General features: G+C 36.4%; 1 protein-coding gene across 1 annotated transcript; it reads left to right on the plus strand.

Annotated features, from left to right (window-relative positions):
* The first annotated feature begins 450 nt into the window (after positions 1-450).
* LOC106718579 (fatty acid synthase) lies at positions 451-21,568 on the plus strand. Its single transcript, XM_045683086.1, has 40 exons — positions 451-527; positions 944-1,101; positions 3,584-3,773; positions 4,333-4,453; positions 5,362-5,565; positions 5,907-6,023; positions 6,262-6,440; positions 6,791-6,933; positions 7,233-7,436; positions 7,831-8,017; positions 8,217-8,379; positions 8,501-8,670; positions 8,972-9,123; positions 9,225-9,408; positions 9,750-9,898; positions 10,156-10,340; positions 10,554-10,673; positions 11,102-11,211; positions 11,471-11,661; positions 12,103-12,260; positions 12,460-12,708; positions 13,260-13,374; positions 13,552-13,806; positions 14,083-14,514; positions 14,603-14,752; positions 14,831-14,940; positions 15,155-15,305; positions 15,688-15,859; positions 16,045-16,157; positions 16,541-16,705; positions 17,080-17,264; positions 17,400-17,549; positions 17,635-17,841; positions 18,684-18,792; positions 19,019-19,175; positions 19,330-19,480; positions 19,869-20,016; positions 20,219-20,395; positions 20,506-20,608; positions 20,955-21,568. The coding sequence occupies exons 2-40, from the start codon at positions 952-954 to the stop codon at positions 21,533-21,535; spliced, it is 6,957 nt and encodes a 2,318-aa protein (XP_045539042.1). The 5' UTR covers positions 451-527; positions 944-951; the 3' UTR covers positions 21,536-21,568.
* Positions 21,569-22,732: the final 1,164 nt, after the last annotated feature.

A 22,732-nucleotide genomic window follows, 5' to 3' on the forward strand; every position in this document is an offset into this window, starting at 1 on the left:
AGTTTTTTTTTAAATATGCGCGGACGGGGTCGCGGGCGAAAGCTAGGTTACACTAAAACATTAACTACATTAAAAACAAGTGATTGTTGGATTGTAATTTTAATTTATTAAACCTTAATAGCGTTTAATTAATTTGATGTGTTCCATAGAAAGTGAACATTGGACTGATTTTAACAGAATTCAAAAACAAGGTTCTCAATTCGTGTGTATATTTGTAATAGTTCAAGACAGGTCATAGACGTACGAAAGTATAAAACTAACGAGTCAACACGTTCGTGAAATAAACACAATTTTTCCAAACAATAGAATTCACATTGTATGCAAATACAATACTGTTGAATTTTTATAACATTTTTAAATGAATGTAATGAATCGGATCACCGTTATATTATGCTAATAATTAAATAAAATAAAATATAAAGTTACCTATGTTGGTAAAGCGCGCTTTAACGTCAGTGTTACCCAACACCTTTTACAGAAAGGTGCTATAAAATCTACTTTAAAGTTATACCATTGGTTTAATAAAGGTAGGTGGCGAAGTAATATTTTTAAAAACCAAGTTTCTGTAGTAAGAAACAAACTATGATAAATATTTAATTCTTAACATTCCCAATTGGAAACATTCTAATCCTTAATTAAAATTTATCCATTTTTAGTTATGAACGTAAAAGTTAAAGACATGCCACATGGCCTACATGGCGGTACTACTTCGGTTGCACAAACAATGCACAAACGATGAATCTTTCATGTGTTGTTTTACGTTGCAGTTAAATTATTGATCTCGGATCTTAAATAGCAAAATGCGTTTAGCCTTAAATTTTAAATTAATGAGGAACTAGTCTTCTTGCCTTCTTTCTTTGTATTACAAATCGGATTAGTAACAACGGATAAATCTAATTAATATCTTACTAGGGTCCTTCGTTTAAAGTTTTCAATATTACAGAATAGACCATGGTGCCAACACCGCAAGAACTGAATGCAGCTCCTCAAGGAGTAGGCGATGGAGAGAAGTCGGCAGACAGGGTCGTGATCTCCGGCATGTCTGGCCTTTTCCCCAACTCTTACCACGTGAAAGACCTTGCCGAAGTATTGTACAACAAGGTAAGTTTATAGTTAATAGTTGGTTCATTCAATTCTTTTATGTTATAAAGTGACAAAGAAGCGACCGTTTCTCATAGATATCCGCTATTGCAGATGCTTTTATTGATGGAGGATGGAGCACGGACAGAAAAGAATATTTCCCCTTCCAATGCCCTCCTCCGTCAAATCCAGTTATACTTCCCCATTAATTAAACCTCCGGCTCGCACACTCATTAGACGAAACGCGGAATTGCTTCCACTTCACCCTTATCTTTTGAATAGTTGAACCATTTCGCGGGTTGTGCTGCTCATTCATGCAACCAACAGATATTGCTGTTATATTACCTAGTATCGTTATTTTCATCAACATTAGTCAAAAGAGGTATTAACAAATTCCATAGTCAAAGATAATCCAGGTTCTAAAGGGATGCCACTTACTTATTACAATATAATGTATAGTTGTATGTAGATGAAAATAAGGTAGCAATAATTTATTTCTCACTAGCTTTTACCCGCGACTCCGTAATACCGATGCGGAAAAAAAATAGAAAACGGGGTAAAAATTATCCTATGTCCGTTTCCTGGTTCTAAGCTACCTGCCCACCAATTTTTAGTCAAATCGATTCAGCCGTTCTTGAGCTATAAATAGTGTAACTAACACGACTTTCTTTTATATACATAGATTTGAATTTATACAAAATTTGTCTGGTTTTTGTATATCAGCTCACTATACGTCCCCACTGAGGAGCTCGGAGCCTACCCTAAGTTAAGAGTGACTACGCTATAATCAACCACACTGGCTCACTGCGTGTTGGTTGACATCACACATATCTTTGAAATTCTTTGCAGTCATTTGCAGGTTGAATCACGATGTTCTCCTCTATCGTAAGATCGTTGAATACATGTTCATCTTATATATAAAATTTCCATGGCACAATGTTAGTTACCGTACTCCTCCACGGCACGGCTTTACCGATTTTTACCAAATTTTATATGCGTATTCAGTAGGTCTTATAATCGGCTACTATCTATTTTTCATACCCCTATTAAGTTTTTTTAACTGCGCGAGGACGGAGTCGCGGGCAGCAGCTAGTGATATATAAATCGAATATCAAACCGAATTTGTATCCATGCTTTACTATATTTGTTATTCAACATTTAAAGGTCAACTTTATTTCCCGCCATCATACAGGTGTATTATTATTACTGAACCCTAGAAGGCCCCAATTCGGAGATATACTCGGAACAAACGTGGTCTTGCCGACAGACAAAAAAAAATGTTTTATGCTTCTTCACGAAATATGTTTTTTTTTTCATATTACAGGCACTATAATTTTATTAATAGTAAAAGCTAGAACCCTAGAAGTCACCGCTAACTTAGTGGAGGTTCCGAGCCCCTCAGTGGGGACGTACTCGTATAGTGGGCTGATGATGATACCTATAGAAAAATGTATTAAGTTTTGGTTTTATTTACAATAACATGTTGCTGGGGTCTTTGAAGGTCATCAGAATAATGTAGGTGTAGCCGTTGTTATTTAATTATGTATGTAATTTATACAAATTAATCGTATTGTGTTTTTTCTTTGTATTTAATTTATCGAGTCATAGGGTCAAATTACAAAATTTAATTAAATTTAACAAAACTGATACGAATTAGGTTAAGTAACATTTTTAATTTTTAAATATCGATGTAAAAGTGATATATTTTAGTAATACTACTACTACACACGATCTCATCCGCGCGGGATTAAAAAAACATAATAAGTAGCCTATGTTGATTTCTGAGACCAAAAACTCTGCATAAAAATAAAAAAAACAGATGCCTAGTTTTTAAAATAGAATCTAAGATTTTCTGTTTCCATTTAGTCTAGATAGGTACATATTTTAAATCTATTTTAAAGGAGAAGAAAAAGAAAGAAATATACCAATAACTTTCTTCTTATTAAATTCAAACGTTACCATTTAAGTTTGTAATATTTTTCAATTTTTTCATTACGTAGTAGCACCACATCCGCATCGTATCGAGCATTGTAAACGAATTGTGGTATTTCGTTTACGATCACCCATTTATACCATTGAGAAAAATGTTTTGGTCGAAGCTGAGAAAACATCTTTTATAAACGTTTGATTGAATTAAAAATAAACGCAATAAGTCTATGTGTTCTTCCAGACTATGTTCTGTATCTGTACCAAATTTCATCGAGACCCGTTGAGCCGTTCTGGAGATACCTTCAAAGAAACATTAATTCATCCATCTATTCAAACATTCCCATTTATAATATTAGTAAGATTTCCGCACGGAAGACGGCAAAAGCTGAAAAAAAACATGACGTTATTTTCTACAACTACTTTCACATTACAAATGTCATTGTTTTGCAGGTACAAGAATTTTGGTTAAACCATTTGACTTTCGAAGAGTGAGGAATCATTCGATATGTAAACTTGGAATGTAATCCAGTCAAACTTAGTTTGTTTTAATTAATAACTATTTTTTTATGTACAGCAAGATCCAATCTCTTCGAAACCTCGATGGCAGTACAACCACCCCGAGGTAGCTCCGTTCACTGGGAAGGTGCCTGACCTAGAACATTTTGACGCACAATTCTTCAAGGTGCACTTTCGTTTGGGCCACACGATGGACGCTATGGCTCGCAAGATACTGGAACAAGCATATCAAGCTATTTATGATGCTGGTAAATATCACTGGCAATTCACTCAGTAAGAGTAAAAAGACATAATAGAAATAGGCAACGTTTGTTGGTCGGTTATGATGCTAATTTCTATGTAATTTGGAATCCACGCGTTAGGAAAACCTTACATTCGAGGGATGTCGTTTTTGATGAAAATCTGAATAATTATGCGGAGATTTGTAAAGATTTTGGTGGTGTATCTAATAATTATTTTTGTACTGATTTATTTAGTAATTTAAATATATTACATAAAAAACCAAGTAGGTCAAAGTTATCTAAGGAGTATGTATACTCTGAGATTACCAATCAACAACGTTGGTATGTTCTAAAAGATGTTATATCAAACTACTGCCATTCTTATTATTGAGGAAGAAAGAGCTTATAAGCGTAGTTCAGTTCCATGCAATTGCTTGTTCATGGGTATCCCTTTACGAATCGGGGAATTGTTGTTGGTGCAATATTTCGGATTAAATATCTCTCTTTCTCTAAAAAAGATATATTATGTTCTCGTATAGATGTTTCGGCAGTGGGAATTCATGGTTATACACATTGATTTATCCAGGTGTAAGTCCGGAACATCTCTCCGGAAAGAAGGTGGGCGTGTTCATCGGCACCTGCTTCTCTGAGACTGAGAAGGCGAGTTTCTACGTGGCCAGCACGAGGAACGGATTCGGCATCGCTGGGTAAGTTTTTAGTTTTGATAATAAAATCGTTTTAATGATTGATGATCAACGTATTATTTTCAGTCGTTGATTTGGTTTTTAGCAACAACTAGCTTTTACCCGCGACTCCGTCCGCGCGGAATAAAAAAAAAAAAGGGGTAAAAATTATCCTATGTCCGTTTCCTGGTTCTAAGCTACTTGCCCACCAATTTTCAGTCAAATCGATTCAGCCGTTCTTGAGTTATAAATAGTGTAACTAACACGACTTTCTTTTATATATAGACTAGCTTTTACCCGCGACTCCGTCCGCCTGGAATAAAAAATAGAAAACGGGGTAAAAATTATCCTATGTCCGTTTCCTGGTTCTAAGCTACCTGCCCACCAATTTTCAGTCAAATCGATTCAGCCGTTCTTGAGTTATAAATAGTGTAACTAACACGACTTTCTTTTATATATATATAAGATTATTGTCAAAAAGACTTGTTAACGGTCGCGACAGATCTAATGTAGCGTCCCTGACTACCCAATGTTCCTTGAATAGAGAAAAAATCACTGTGAAAATTGGAGCTTCTTATTAATCCTACCATTTAAAAAAGCAATCTTCTCTAGTTCTTCTTTTAGCTTAGTGTAGGTATAGCAAAACAATGGCACCGATGACATTGATTGTACGCATCATAATATTTTGGGAATACCACTGTCCACCAAATTTAATATGCACTACGAAAAAAGTGTGAAGTAGGTTATATGAGGAGCGAACGCAAGTGATCACTACGCTACGGAATGTTCCCAATAATATCAAAGTCAAAATTATTTTATGGGACGTCTATGACCTCATTAAACATTTCGTACGTAAAGGTTCGCCACCTCTTAGGTATATAAAGTCCACGGTTACGGTCACGGGTTCTTTAACTATGTGATTTTGTTAACAGATGTAACAAATCTATGTTCGCCAACCGAATCTCTTACTGGCTGAACGCGAAAGGGCCGTCGATGTCGATCGACGAGTCTTGCTGCAGCTCTATAGCGGCGCTGGAGCAGGCGTACCTAGCATTAAGTCGAGGCGACTGCGAGGCGGCCATTGTTGGCGGCGGCAACATCTGTCTGCATCCGCAGGCATCGCTGCACTACGGCAGGTTGGTTTTACAGCAAGTCACTGCTTCTCGTATCTGCATACTGAGCTGCAGAGGCGCTCCACACCTTTACAAACAGAGGATGGTATGAGGTTGAAAATCCTGTTGTACTTTCTTTTTTGTAACTCCATGATAGTGCACAATAAAGTATATTTGTATTTGTATTTGTATTTGTATTTGAGGGTATTACCAGAGAAAAATGAATTTAACCTTTTCTATTAAAGAGGAAAACGACTAGACTTGGGCTTTTAACTTGAGGGTCTAACAGTGGGTTCCTGAGACCCAAATATTCCTTTAAATTAAATTATAGTGATATCTCTGTTCACGTATCACATTTTTTTTAGGATCATGTCATTAAGCATGGACGGGAAAACTAAATCTTTTGATGAGAAAGCATCTGGCTGCGCGAAGTCGGAAGCTATCAACGTTCTGTTTCTTCAGAAGGCAAAGGATGCTCTGCGGTAAGTCGCTAAACACGCTGTTATCGTAACGTTCCACTGTCGAAACATTTTTGCATGTATACACTCATTAAATGAAACGAAGAATTGCTTTTAATTCTTCTTTGTCTTGTTTTAATTTGTCTTAAGTCTTCTTTGTGGTCGTGGTTACATCAGTCGAGTGGGCCATTCGTACAGCGGACTCTGCCACTGTTTATTTTATGATTCTAATGAATTCTAATGTCCATTTGTTTAATTTCAGAATCTACGCGGATGTAGTCCACGTTAAGAGTGAATTTTTACAAATTGTGAACAGTGAGACCGGGCCTAGGTACGGGTTTTACCGCGATCCGCGGGATGTAGCTGTGTTTTTGAATAACTTCTACAAGGAAGCAAGAGTTCCGCCGCAAGCCGTCGAGTATGTTGAAGCATTTGGATCAGGTATATAACGTACTTCTTTATTAATAATTGTTATGTCTATTTTAAATGTTGTGTAATACATAATATAGTAACAGATAAATAAATAAATAAGTACACTACATCAACATTCCTGAATCATATACTACGAACGTATATATACGTATAAACTAGGGGAAAACTACTTCAATTAGGTAGCTTTTTCTTAAGGATAGCAGGAATTATATTTTACATTTATCTCATACTTCTATATGGGTTGTGACTATCTTTCTATCATTATTGAATTTTTCTTGAAGTACCGAATAATTTATAATGGAGCAATATTTCTTCTGATATTTACAAACTTAATAACCGTGTTCTTTTCGGAACTCCAGCTATTCCAGAGGCAGATAAAGCAGAATTGGAGTCAATCGACGATGTATTCTGCAAAGACAGGAAACAGGAACTTCTTGTGGGCAGTGTTATGTCAAACATCGGGTATGGTGAAGCGGCTTCGGGAATCTCTGCTGTTACCAAGGTAAATTCTACTTAATATCACGTACTATCAGAACGGTTGAATGAATTAAGATGAAAAAAAAAATTTGAACAGAAATTGATACACTTTCGATAACATAAAGACTTCTCTTATCCCGGAAAATATACAGTGCTTGTGGGAGATATTTGTTTTTGCTGGTCAAATAATAAGTCGGTTGTGAAATTCTCAAGGTTTTTTAAGTGATTCCACGCGGACAAAATAGCAAGCAAGAGAATAAAATGCATCTTCTGTCACTTTCTCTAATAAAGACAGAAGTAATTTTAGTTTTTTTTGTTTATTAGGTTCTTTTAGGTTACCATACAGGTGCACTGGCAGCCAACTTACATTGTGATACACCGAGGAAAGATGTCGCGGCACTACGCGATGGTCGCATACGCATCGTGACCGAACACCAGCCGTTCAACAGAACATATGTTGCTGTGAATGGTATTGCTATCACTGGCGTCAACGCACATGTTTTATTACATGGACATTTTAAACCCAAGGTAAGAAATTCTTGATAAAAAAGGTTATTTGATAATTAAAAAAACTGACTTACTGTAACTATCAGAGAACGAGTTTTTTATATTCATTAAAAGTTGGCAAACAAGCAAGCACCCAACTGAATTTGCCGTAATAGGGAGGCGACCACTGCCCATAGACATCTGAAGTTACAAATGTGTTGCCTACCTTTAATCGACGTAGGATGGGACAGAAAAAGAATATTTCCCCTGTCATTATTATTTTAATATTAGTATTTTCATAGATATTTCATACTAAATGTACATTATTTGAAAGTTGTTATAATCGATTCATGTCGTTTACCTTAAAATGTTTTCATTTTTCCCGACACTCCCCATTACTATTTAAGTGGTTGCAATCATTCTTTTTATTTTCCAGGATCTAAACCGATACAAATCTAACATTCCTCACTTGGTTACTGTTTCTGCGAGACAAGATTCGTCGGTAAAAAAAATTTTAGCCGACCTGAAGTCCAAAACTATCGACCCTGAGGAGTTGGCTCTTTTCCATAACATACATGAGACCAGAATCAGCGGTCATTTGGGCAGAGGTTTCACTATTCTATGTAAGTTCTAAGACTATTAAAAATCTAAAATTGCACCAAATTACGCACATCTTAATAAATCTAGGGCTCTACCTAACCTCAGTTAAGGCCAGATTCCACCATTGGAGTAGCCATAGTACTTCAAGGCTTTTGGTAACTTGAGTTTTTGCCGTTGTTGTTGTTACTATAAGAATTATAAGTTACAATATTATTCGTTTAGCTACCAATGCGGAAGGAGAGACAGTGTCAGTATGTGAGAAGGCGGACTACTTTGACGACGCGCAGCGTCCTCTGTGGTTTGTGTACAGCGGCATGGGCTCGCAGTGGGCCGGCATGGGCACGCAGCTTATGCGCATACCGATTTTCGCGGCTGCTATTGAACGGTATTTGAATTACAAATATTTACAAGTTTAATTTTAACATTTTGCTTATATATGAAATTATACTTTATGACGTTTCTTTCATCGAGTAAAAATAAAACAGAAAATAAACCTGATATGACAGTTGCCATCGTGTTCTGGAACCTCTGGGAGTGAACATAGTGGACATCATAACCAATCCCGACAAGACGACATTCGACCACATTCTGAACTCGTTCGTCGGCATCGCCGCCGTGCAGATCGGTCTCACCGATGTGCTGAAAGCACTCGGACTGGTGCCGGATAAGATTATAGGTAATGTTCATCATGGATTCTTAGTGTATCACTCATAGTTGTAAATGGTCACATAGTAGTCCTTAAAGATTTTATACCAAACAATAACTACTTCATAACACGATGGAAGGAAATAAAACAAATGGCAACCATGCCTTGCTGAATTAATAGAACTTAATTTCCATTTCTGACTGGTCAGAATATCGGTAGCTTTGTTTTCTTTTCGCTGTCCAGTGGAATATTTGTGACTAACTAAGTAATAAAGGAGCATGGTTTTACTCTTTGATTATATCTTGAAGATTTATATTTTTATTTCTATCAGGCCACAGTGTCGGAGAGTTGGGCTGCGCATACGCCGACGGTTGCTTCACTGCTGAAGAAATGATACTAGCAGCCTATTACCGTGGTCTTGTATCTGTACAGACACCTTTCATCCGAGGATCTATGGCTGCTGTGGGGATTGGTTATAAACAGGTATTTCTTGAACTAATTTTATTCTCTTTATTTCTGGTTCAAAGGTTTTTTAGTTTCTAAAAGTATTACCATAGATCAAATGTTTTTTTTTTGTATGACAGGTGATCAAACTGTGCCCACCAGAGATTGAGGTTGCGTGTCACAACGGCCCCGAATCCAGCACCATATCCGGTCCAGCTGACGTCATGAAGGAATTCGTAGCTCAGCTCACCGAGAAGCAGATATTCGCCAAGGAAGTCCCATGCTCGAATATTGCTTACCACTCCAGATATATTGCTAAAGCTGGTACGTAACAAATATTATACTAGAATAAATCCTTTGTTTAATAAAAGGTGAAAAATGAGGTCACGTAACTTCGCGAAAAATAGCGAAACGACCGTACCACATTGACAACTGTAATAAGTTATTTGCCTGTCTTAAATGGTTAGAAGACGTGCAAAAGAATATTTTACTTACCTGCAGGCACCAAACTTCTTCTCATCCTTTTCTTAATTAATAGATGGGACGAGGAAGACGACTAGAATTTACGGACTCATCTACTCTACCATTGTTGATTTGATTTATGTTTATCTATTTGTCTAGTGCGCTTAAATCTTAGGCGTGTTACTAGTCTCATTTATTCCTAGGTCCTGCTCTTCTCAAGTATATGAACCAAGTGATCAAGTCACCGAAGCTTCGTAGTGATAAATGGGTGTCAACTTCAGTACCGCAAGAGAGATGGAACGAACCCATCGCTCAATACTCTTCAGCGGAATATCACACTAACAATCTACTTGTAAGTTGTCTACTGTTCTCAACACGTCATAATAAGTTATTTAACTCTCTCATCTTATTATTTACTTAAAGACAAATGCCATCAGCCTTGCCTATAACCATTGATGAGCTTATAGAATCTATGGGAGAGAACTAGAAGTCTCTATCCACTCCGAAATTGTCATAAACCTTCTTCTGTATGTATTTATTCTGACTTTGTTAACCTTTATCCTGAAATTCCAAATATGTATGTTATATTTATAAGTATTTCTATTTTAGAATTCGGTGCTATTCGAAGAGACGTCAAAATTGATACCACCTAACGCTGTACTCGTGGAGATAGCTCCCCATGGCTTACTGCAAGCTATCCTCAAGCGATCCCTGCCAGAGTCCTGTCGCCACGTTCCTCTCACTAGGCGAGGACATCCAGATAATGTGCAATTCCTGCTTGAAGCTGTTGGAAAGTGAGTCTGCTTTTTGAAGTAAACAATCAAATTAATTTGGCATATTATCATTCAAAACATAGGAAACTGTGAAACAAATTTGTGTTTTTAGTTACTTCTTTTGAGATGGACAGATTCTTTTATATATTATTTCAAATTTTTTGAATTAGAAAATGTTTTCTTTTTGTTTGTCATAATTTTTACGACAGATGTTTTTACAAAATTATTTTTTAGACTTTACATGGAGGGGTACAATCCAAAAGTTGCAGCGCTGTATCCTCAAATCGAGTTCCCCGTTTCCACAGGGACTCCAATGTTGTCCCATTTGGTAGAATGGGCTCATCATGAGAAATGGTAAGTTGAATTTTCCACTGCGGAATGTACACTTCCATATATCTCTATCAACCGTATTATCTGAACTCACTCTCGTTGTATGCATATCTTTTTGCACATAATTTACCCATACTTCATTAATTAATTAATTAAGAAACGGCTTAACTCACGTTTGATCGTCCGGTGACGGCACCGTCTAGTTTCGGACCCATCGGGGGTCCATCTTCAGGGCGAGTGTTTATTCCGAGGACTTCGCGGTCGCGTCGCGTCTCGCACTGCAGGCCATGGCGCGTAGCGTGCAGCTCGAGGTGGCGACGGGCGCGGGGGGCGCGGTGGCCGTTGCGTGCGTCGTACCTATACTTCTTTTGCTCTTCCTCTACCTTCGTAGCCAACTGCATTCAATCTCATCAAGTAATTCCAAAAAAATAATAAAACAATATTTTACCCAGGAACATCCCGCTGTATGTATCAGCGCATAGAATTGTCGCAGCTTCATGCAAGTTTGTCTACTCCGTTTACGATGTGGAAAATGAATATCTTACTGGAAGTGTAATAAGAGGTGGGTATTTTAATTCAACGTACATTAATGTACACTCTTAATTACAGCTACACCAACATGTTGATTTTACAGACAAATACGCGCTCGTGCTCATTTAAAATCGAGTAGACCACAGTAAACTGTAGCAATAGAGTACCACGACGAATTTTCGACTCGTATTGCATTGTCTCAGAATAAATTTCAACAAAATAGGAATGTACTTAACCTCCTCATCAGTACATTATTAAGTATTAGTACTTACTAAAGTCTGTACTTACAGGAAAGAATACATTACCGTTCACGTCAGCTCTGATCGCAGCTTGGGACTTACTTGCCATGTCGCTCGGTCTGCTAAAGAAACAATTGTCGGTGCAATTCAAAGATGTAAAGTTGTACTGCCAACCGATGCTTCATAAGCAGCGTCAGTTGCGCCTCTTCGCTACCCTTCACCGTGGAACGGGCTATTTCGAGGTATGATTGTCTTTATTCAGTTTCTGCAAACCAATGATTTCTTGACAGAAACTAAGACTACAGTAAAATATAGGTGTTTTGATAGGGAAGGAAAGAAAAGGACTCAACCCTTTAAAAATGTTTGGAATTCTGTTTGTTGTTCTGAATTGTTCCTTTAAATTATTCTAAGCAATTTCCTTACTATAGGTACCTAAGTACACACACAACTCACATTTGTAACGCAGAAGGGTCGGCAAAGATAACCTACATGTACTGCAGAGATATACATATATAAATCGAAAATCGAAACATTTGTACATGGCGGTATTCGAATCCAGGACCTGCAGATTACAAGTCAAGTGCTTAACCCCCGAGCCACCAACGTTCTAAGGAATTGCAACTATTGGAAATTTACGGAAGTTTTCTTTCGGTGTCAAAACTAAAAAAAATCGTGTCTTGCAGATTATGGACGAACATAACAGAGTTGCAACGGGTTATATCAAGGGTGAAGTTGAAGATGACGAGAGGCCGTTCATAAACGAATTCACCTCATCCGAGGAATTGGATTTAAAATCAGAGGATATATATGAGATATTAAAAAAACGAGGATTTAATTACAGGTGAATAATATAATTCTTGAATGTAATGGAATAGTAAGTACCCCACAATTTTACAAAATTGTCACCAGGTGGGTATATCGTTTGATATTCTACGAGTTATTGTAACTACTATGTCAAGTGGTGCACTGTTAACACTCTAAGATAGCAGATGCGTGACTAAGTACTTATCATAAAATAATTTGAACTGTTTTAATTCTAGTGGTGAATTCCAAAGCATTCAGAAATCAAACAAATCGTTAACAGAAGCTCAAATAATCTGGAATAACAACTGGGTGACTTTCATTGATGGCATGTTACAATTGAATATACTTGCTCGATCTCACGACTCGATCTCCCTGCCTACACACATCAGGAAGATAATCATCGATATTAAGAGGCACAGCGAAACACAAGTTGGCAATAAAAATGTCATGACAGCTCAAGTTTTTGATATACTTAAGTATACAAGGTAAGTTAAAATGTAGCGTTCTTCATTGCTTGTGGAATAAAATGATTATTCCACAAGCAGTACGTCCCCACTGAAGTGCTCGGACCCTAACCCAAGTTAGGGGTGACTATGCCTTAGTCAACCACGCTGGCCCAGTGCGGGTTGGTTAACTTCACACATATTAATGAATTTCTTCTGCAGGTTGCATCACGATGTCTTCCTTCACCGCAAGAACTTCGGATAATAATAATAAATATAAAATATAAAAACATATTGGTACATGGCGGGATTCGAACCCATGACCTGCAGATTGCAAGTCAAGTGTTTAACCCTTGAGCCACCGACGCTCCAGAAAATGATAAACTAATGAAACTACTCAAATTGTATTCAATTTATAAACTACTAGAAGATTTTGGTGGCAAGAACGTACTGCAAGTGACACTTTATTTTTCAGACGAAATTTAGTTGTTCTCTTTTTTTCTCGTTTGCTTGTGCCCATTTAAGCTAGATGCCAATTTTTAATCAAAAATATCTAAATTATATTTTTTTCTTTTCTTCTTTTGTGATTCTAGATGCGGTGGTGTTGTTATAGAAGATCTTAAGTTCCGTGATCTGCCATCATTGACAAAGGAAGCAGATTTGATGGCACTGAAAGTTGTTCCGTATTTCCAACAAAATACAACAGACGTTAGTAACATTTGCCTACATTTAAGTACGAGAACCCAGAAATAAAAATGAAAGGCAATACGCTTTTGAATAAAGTACATACAAAATAATGACAGTACAAGCTCTTTCTAAATTTGTCTCTTTTTCAATAGGAATTACGCATCAATTTTTGGTGTTCTTATTTTCAATCTATTTCAGTTCTCCACCGCCATGTTGATATTGCTTCAAATCGTAGCTGAGAATTTGAATAAAACGAACATCAATATTGTCGAACTTTGTGATAACGATGACGAAGAGTCAAGTTTCGAAAACTTGACTGATGTTTTTAAAATGATGCCCTCAATTAAAGTTCAACACAATAAAATCAATAGAAGAAACGTGCTGGAAGAAAGAGTTCATTTCCTAACGGATGTTGATTTGCTGCTCGTTACAGATCTGTCCAAAGATGATAAGGTAAACTAATAAAAACTTTATGATTTTTAATACATATTAAGTGACTAAGTATTGACTTAGTACTGACCCACATGCAAAATCTTATTGTTTAACTTCATAAATAATTTAATTTGGGGACATTAAGTTATACTAAAAATATTCCTTTAAGTTCTTAATTATTTGTACTGACTTGCATTTCCTCACTTGTCTAAAAAATCTATCGAGTATTCCTTCGAATGTTTTCTTTCGTACCACTGAAGTGTAACATTTTGCAAATTAAAAATCCCTTATTTTCAGTTATGTCAAACACTTTACCGTGTTCTCTGCCGTGATAACTTTATAGTAAACAGAGACAATGATGCAAGTGAATCACCTTTAAATAGACCATCAGCTTTGTACCGTGTAGTCAGTGCGCAAAATATGAAAAACAGTCGCGTAGAGCTGGTAAGATGGCGACCAACAACTACTACAGCGTCTACCAGTGCGTTTACTGTACGAACAGCTTCAGATTTAGCTTTACTGGTTTCCTCACAAGCAACTCTACCACAACGACACAAGTTGCTCATCATTACGTCATATCCACCAATCGATGGGCTTAAGGAACTGGTGCAGAAATGGAGAAAGGATCGCAACCAAATCTACGTTGTTATGATTAATCATAAAATCGCTGAAGATCAAACAATCGATCAGTTGCCTAATTTAGATTTGGCTTTCAACGTGCTCGATAATGTAAGTCACTAAGCAGTTATTGTGTTTTTGCACCAACTTTATTCATATAAACATCTATTTTATACCTATATAAAATGGTATTTTACAGGGTCAATGGTGCGGCGAATTCACTGTTCCACTTCAACAGAAACTTTCCACAGCACATAATGTAACACTTCAAAGTTCTCGCATCGGAGATTTCAATTCTTTGCACTGGGTAGAGATGCCCAATAGCAAAGGTTCTGGAGTAAAAGTTAATGTAGGTCGATCCTTAATAAAAATTCCCCTTTTTATAAAAATCACAGTTATTCACATAAACTCTTATTTTAATTCTTAGGTCCACTACGCTGGAATTAATAATACTGATATTAAGAGATGTTCAGGAATAATCCCACGTGTTGGAAAAGAAAACTGTTTTGGAATGGACTTCAGTGGTGTGACTGAGAGGTAACTAAGCTTTTCGTTTTCTAAGCAAAATCGTACGAAAAAAACAAATGAACAATCGTCAAAAAATCTGGCTTACAGCACCAGAATTACACTTATTAAACAGGCTTAACTTATTCCTTGTGTTCTGTACCTTGGGTTGAAATGTCAAAAGAATAACTTAAACTTTAACCACATCTTTTCTTAATGATTTTATAAAAAAAATGTATATTACCAGTGGTGAGCGTGTAATGGGCGTTTTGCCGTCCGGTGCGCTCAGCTCGCACGTGCTGGCGGATCCCAAGCTGCTGTGGCCGGTTCCCGAGCACTGGACATTGGAGGAGGCGGCCACCGTACCACTCGCATACTCATTCGCCCTCTACTGTATTGTAAGTTTATAGAAATATACATTTTAATAAATCGTAGCGCCCTGAACACTGGGTTTGTAATGCACACGACAAAGGTCTGGTCGTTCGCGGCTCAAATGTTGCCTGATATTTAACTCCGTCACAGTGCTCATCACCATTGCTCATGCGCACTTGAGACTGCCACATACATAATACATTTTATTTTATTGATATTATGGTAAAATAGTTCCGATTTATTAGCTTTGAGATATTGGTAGAAATACAGTTCTTATGGACTTTGGCCTAGCTTTTGGCATGGCCAGCCACAAAGCTCAGTTTTCTATAGCCTATCGGATGACCAATTCTTGACAGAACGGTCTATCTTACAGTCAAATCAGTTCTCCAACCAAGTAATATGTTCCAGGGTATTAAAGTCATGCTAAACTCGAAAATGAAAGTGCTCGTGCACGGTGGCGCGGGTGCACTTGGTCAGGCTGTCATATCCATAGCCTTGGCTAACGGGTGCGATGTCTTCACTACGGTTAGCGACATCAGCAAAAAACGATTCCTGTGCAAGATGTTCCCGCAACTTAAAGGTAAGAAGCAAAAGTTATCTATCAAGAAAGCGTTGTAAAATCATTTTCTTTAAGAACTTAAGATCATATACTCAAGCTCGGTTCAGGAATATTAGAAGGGTGAGTAGAGAAATAAAAGAAAAGACAAGAATAGACAGAATTTCACTTTATATTTCAATTAAAACTTAAGCGACTTTCATTTGCAGAAAATCAAATCGGCAACTCGCGTGATCATACCTTCGCTGACATGGTACTGGCTGCCACCAATGGTGAAGGATGTCATGTTACCATAAGCTGTGTAACTGGAAATCTTAAAGATGTAAGTAATTAGTGCATACAATTTATTATAATATTTTCTGTAATTAGTAATGTAACCCTGATTACAAATATTATATAGGTATATGATTGGTCATGTCAACATATTAGCTGAAGCTAGCATGCTTATAGCGTCAGTCTTAACTAGTAATGACTAGTAAATAAATTAATCATAACTAGATTTAGTAGGCCAGGAATCGCTACCTAAAAGTTTGAATGCATGAAACGAAACACATTGACTTCTTTTAATCAATTTGTTTCGACTGAAACACAGGGCTTTGTCCTAGTTCAGGAACCAAGGCTTCCACATAATTGTGTATATGAGTGTTACAATAAAGCAGTTATTTATTTATTTAATAAAAAAAATCTATTTGTTTCAATTCACAGGTAACACTCAAATGCTTGGGTCTCTGCGGGATAAATTTTGATACAATTCAAATTACGACGCGTGACAATTTCGCGTATGGCATGTTCAACATGACAAAAGAGAGGTCCTACATGGCCGTTGACTTTGCACATGCTTTAAGGCAAGGAAACGTAAAAGAAATCTCTGTAAGTAAATGTATTATACTTGCTGCTATACTTGTACTAAAACATTTTATTTTCAATACAATATTAGATAAAACGTTGCAACTAAGCTCTAGATTTGTGCTTGGATATGGTTCACCCCAAAAATAGTCGAATGGAGGCATTCGAACCCACGACCACTATCGGATATTAGTTGCCTTAACAATCAGGCTATTGACGCTTCAAAAACTATTGACAAGCCTTCACTTACAATGGACCAATTTCCAAATGTCGTGACAATTTTACATATATAAACGCTATCTGTTTCTGTTTTTTTAATGAGAATGAAAGGGATAGCAATATTGCCGCACTACAGGCGACCATATTAAGATATTAATCTCTATAACACCTTGTTACAGAACTTACAGTTAATGTTAGCTGAAGGCATCAAGCGTGGCTACGTGCGGCCATTGTCTCGTGTTGTGTATAGTCCTTCTGAGGTGCCGCGTGCTTTCCGCTTGTTGGCAGCCAGTCGCCACCGTGGTCGTGCCTTGATACAGCTGCGAGGAAATCAAGATGCTCACACACTGAAGACAGAACCTAGGTATTTAAACCATTGAAATACAGTCTTATTGCAGACCACATTCGTTTTCTTTCAGGGATTTTATAAAAAATAAATTAATTAAAAAACTGTTTTGTAGAAAATATCGTTTGTAGTAAATTAGTCTTCGTTTTTTAGATTAAACTGCTCACCTGATTTAAGCCATTTAATTTTGTGCAACAATAACTACTTGGGATTAAGAATCGCAGAAAGATTAGTCCAGCGCGGCGCAACGAAGATATATCTGCATTCTTTGAAACCATCTGGACGTCTTGATTTCGAAATTAGGTACGAAATTATAATTGCATCATTTTTTATACATTTTAATTTATTTTCCACTAAAGTCTTTTTTCTATTTATACACCAATTACAGGTCACTCGAAAAACAAGGTGTGAAAGTATTACTTTCCAACGATGTATTAAGGAGCAGTGATGATGTTAATAAATTGTTAGTTAAATGCACAAATCTAAGTCCTATAGAAGGTGTCTACGTGATCGCAGTTGATGATAAATATGAAGAACAATTCAATGTAATTCAAGAGTTAGATACGGCTACAAGAAAACTTTGCCCACAAATTAGGTAAGAACTAAAAAAAAACTAAATTATGGTTACAGCTATTGGTATTCTGTTACAATATTGTCTATTCTTGCTGAAAATAGAGGCATAAATGAAGCTATTGTCATATAATATGGAAAAAAAATATAATCGGATAACACGATATCGATTAATTGAGTCACATCCCTAATTCCTAATTCTTTACAGTACGGTAAAATATTCACATTAAACGAATCTAAAATAATACGGGTTGTGGTACATAAATACAAATAATATTGCCGAGTTTAGGGAGATAATTTGGTTTATTCTCTAAAACTACGGCTAAATGGTTATGATTATTAATGGTAATGAGCACACGCGGTATGTATGGTGACCGAATGTGAACTGTTTTTTGTGAATAAAATCTATATATATAAAAGAAAGTCGTGTTAGTTACACTATTTATAACTCAAGAACGGCTGAATCGATTTGACTGATAATTGGTGGGCAGGTAGCTTAGAACCAGGAAACGGACATAGGATAATTTTTAACCCCGTTTTCTATTTTTTATTCCGCGCGGACGGAGTCGCGGGCAAAAGCTCTCTCTCTCTGCGCATCGTTTCCTCACTCCTGAGGGTCGCGACCTCTTCTCTTGACCATCTCGCGAAGGGTGGTTCTCCATTCTTTGCGGTTTTCGGCGCTGTGGATGGCATTATGTATGCTGGAGTCGAGGGCAAAAGCTAGTGTAGTATATTGCTGACAATTGGAAAACATATATTGTGCGGTGTTTACACCGTACAAAAACTAAGATAAAGTGTTTGGTGTTAATGTTTCGACGTAGATATCCATGGTGACATTATTAAAATCATTATTTTATATTGTTACAGGTACTTTGGAGTTATCAATGGAACTACAGATTACGGAGTTCAATGTTGCCTCTCAAGAGTACAGGACAGATTGCCAGCCACATTGATAAAACTACCAACACTCAATAAGGTAGCGTTTTTATTCTCTTGAGTTATACACTTACGATAATAGATGGCGGTAGTGATATAATGAACTTCGCTATTAAGTTTTATTTTAATAATACACACTACATTTTAATTATTATTATTCGATTTTAGTTTTAAAAAGGGTTTCGAAAACACAGTACAAGTTATTTGTCATCGGCCTATTGGTTGCTTTGTTTGCTCACTTATAAATTTATGAGTTTTTATTTTAGATGGGTGATCATGATTCGAAATCCGAAGAAGCATTAACCGAAATGGATGCCTTGAATGTATTTGAACGTAGCCTTAGATCTACTGAGGCTGTTGTGATCGCAAACACACGGGAAATGCAGTCGCAATCGCTTCTGCAACAAATTGCGAATGTGGCAGGTAAATTACTTTATAAATAAAAAAACGTATTGTTTAATTTATATTTAATAATCAATTTAATATAAACTACCTATAATCATGGATTCCATCCGAAAAACTCGCACAAAAAACATATCGTTTATCAACTTTTTCAAACAAAAATTTTATATTCAAGGTATTGAAATACCCCAAGACGTTGCAGAAGAGGCCACTTTATCAGACCTAGACTTCGATAGCGACAAGTCCGCAAACATCACGACGTACTTACGAGATGTTCACAATATATCAGTGTTAGAAGAACACGTCCCATACTTGACAGTGCAGAAGTATGTACTCGTTTTTATTTAACTAATATTATAAATGAGAAAGTTAAGATGTATGGATGGATATTTGTTAGAAGGTATCTCCAAAAATTATGATGAAATTAGGAATAGATATAAAGCATACTCTGGAAGAACACATAGACACGAAGTTCTTTTATAATTTCCGCGAATTCGCGAGGAAAAACTACCAGGAGTTTGGGTCGTCCTGTCTCTAGGTGGACCGACGACTTAGTGCGGACGGTGGGAAATCGTTGAATGTGGAAGGCATCTTGAAAGCCTATCCAACAGTAGGCACACAAAAGTTAATGAAGAAAATGATCATGATAAATGTTTAACATTAAAATTACTATGATAAAAATAAAAATAAAGTTTTGTTAACTGTTTTTTGCAGAATACGCGAAATAGAAGAATCAATGAGAGACATAGAATTCAAAGAAACCAAAGGCTTGTCTACATTCTACTCACATGTGGACGCTGATGAACTTGAAGTGACCACTGAAATGGTGTTTTTGCCTACACTAGTTAATAATTCTGCTATGGTAGGTTCTAATCACCACTAATTTAGAGTATGCTCGAGTCCTTATGAGTCGACAACAAGAACTTCTTATAAACAGAAGGCTTACTGTTACCTGCAGCCCGAATGCCTTGATTAAAGATTGGGATGTTATCTAATTCGTGTACTTTCTCGTAGTGTTATGTTTTTTGAAGTTTCACCAATTTGAAAATACTTTATTATTCCAGCGTGACGATGAATTCGACGCTACCCAGACATACTTGTGTATAATACCCGGGTTAGAGGGTAACCGTCAACGTTTCCGCACTCTTTGCGAGCGAATCAAGTTGCCAGCTGTGGTCCTGCAGCCCGGCCTCGACCGGCCAGATGAAACAGTGCCCAATCTTGCCAAAAGATATGCAGAGGTAATATATAATATTTTAAATTTATATGGAGAAATTCTCTACTAAAATTATTTGTCTTTAATTTACTTTTTTCATAATTCTATTTGATTTACTTTTTTTTTTCTTAACAGACGCTCTTGAAAAAAACTGCACTGAAGCAAAGCTTTTACCTTTTGGGATATGAAAGTGGTATCCTAGTGGCATTGGAAATGGCAGCAATCTTGGAAGATCACGGTAAATTAATTCTATTTGCTAATCTATATATATAAAAGAAAGTCGTGTTAGTTACACTATTTATAACTGAAGAACGGCTGAATCGATTTGACTGAAAATTGGTGGGCAGGTAGCTTAGAACCAGGAAACAGACATAGGATAATTTTTACCCCGTTTTCTATTTTTTATTCCGCGCGGACGGAGTCGCGGGTAAAAGCTAGTATGCAATAAAAATCCTATCGCTAAATGACTACACAACTCTAAATTCAAACGCGTTCCAAAATATTTTATTTTATACACAACAAAAAATCTACTTCCATAAAGAAATTCCACAAGCAATTTAAAACAACTTCGATACTATTTGCAGGATTAACTGGCACAGTCTTCTGCATCGGAGCATCGCCTGACGAATTACAAGTAATTCTTAAAGAACATCTAAGCGAATATGATACCGACGAAGCATTACGAATGGCAGTAGCTAGACATATCTTCAGTTTGATGGTAGGGGGGAACACTGATGGATTTGAAAAGGCGATAACAGGTGCTTTCACTTGGAAGGAGAAGTTAGAAGCTTGTTCCCGCTCTATTCTTGGCAAGGTGTCTCATTCCGCGCAATATACTAAAGAAATGATCGATTGCGCGTATAGAAGAATTAAACAAATCCAAGATTATAAGTCTACACCAAGAGCTCTTCGTTCAAAGATAATTCTTCTCCGTGCTGCTTCTGTGGGTACTGACAATCAGTCCTTGCAGAAATATTCCAAGCACCCGATCACTGTATATGATCTAAGTGCGCCGTTAGCTGACTCCGCTATGGATTTACGTTGTTCAGCTTTAATTAATAATCATCTAGATACAGAACTACTGGAGGAGTTTGAGAAGAAGAATCTCTGCGATACTTATTTGCTCAACGCAGATACATTCATGACTACGTCTAATGAAATTTAGAACTTTAAACAAACATCTAAATCTTCTTGAAAATAAAACAATATAATATTTAATATTTATTAAAAGTTTTTTAATATGTTTTTTCTGTAATAAATTGGTTTCGAAGATTTGTTTTTTTTTTTCTTAATAATTTCAATAAAACATTTCAAAAACAAGATACCACTTTTTCTATACAAAAAGCAAAAAGTCTGTGTGTAAATATTTAGCCGTCGCTATCAAACTTTAGGAGACTGTATACTATCAACCAGAGCTGGGCATTAACTCGTTAATCCGTTAATCGTTAATTAACGAAGTTAACATTTTGCTTAACGGATTAACTTTTAAGTTAACTTCAAAAATTGTTAACGCTTTTGTTAACTTCCGTTAAACTCAACTTCCGTTAATAAAAGTCCGTTAATCGTTAAATTTGAAATTTGGAGACGTGTTGTCATTTTGTTTAAATTACGTGCCACGTCACGCTCGTAAGTTCAGCTATATTGGGCGACTCGATGTTGAACGAACGAGTTGATAATTGATATATGTGAAGTTCGCGTGCAAGTGTGATGCACCAGAGCGTCCGGGAAAGACGTGACCAACAGGACAAAATCAAAAGAAGGTTCGAAATAGTATATTTCATTACGAGTATATAAAAGCAAGAGTATGTAATAGCCCACATTCCGAACGCTCTTCGTCCCTGTAATACGCCACTTTTTGAGCTACTGTATTAAAACACTTTTTTTCTCGTGCTTTTTCTTTAGCTTTTCCTAACTCGTGCGTTCTCTTTCCCAACTGTCAAAATTATGTCTATTAAAAAGAAAAAACCAACCACGAAGTTTTTACAAAAAAAAAATCATTGAAGTTTTTATGATTCATGCAAATATTTCTAAAAAGAAGCTCCTAATTTGTTGCAATATCAGATTTAATGATTTGATTCAATGAATTAGGTTAGGTTTCATTATATTTCATCTCATTAAATTTCATTTTCAGTTTATATCAATAAAAATAATTTACTGAAGACTTGGCCATTTGGGCATAGTTCCCTTTGCCTACCCAGAATTGGTGAAGAAAACAAAAAAAGAATCTTGTAATCTTTTACGGTTGGCGCCATTTTTCAAACATTTTAGTTAGTTGAGTTTATTGTGTTTTTATTATTCTATGAAATTGCTTCATTTTTTCGCAACTGTATTAAAAATATAATAGTTGTTTAGTACACGTGCG

Source organism: Papilio machaon, chromosome 21 (genome assembly GCF_912999745.1).
Source record: "Papilio machaon chromosome 21, ilPapMach1.1, whole genome shotgun sequence".
Lineage (NCBI taxonomy): Eukaryota > Metazoa > Arthropoda > Insecta > Lepidoptera > Papilionidae > Papilio > Papilio machaon.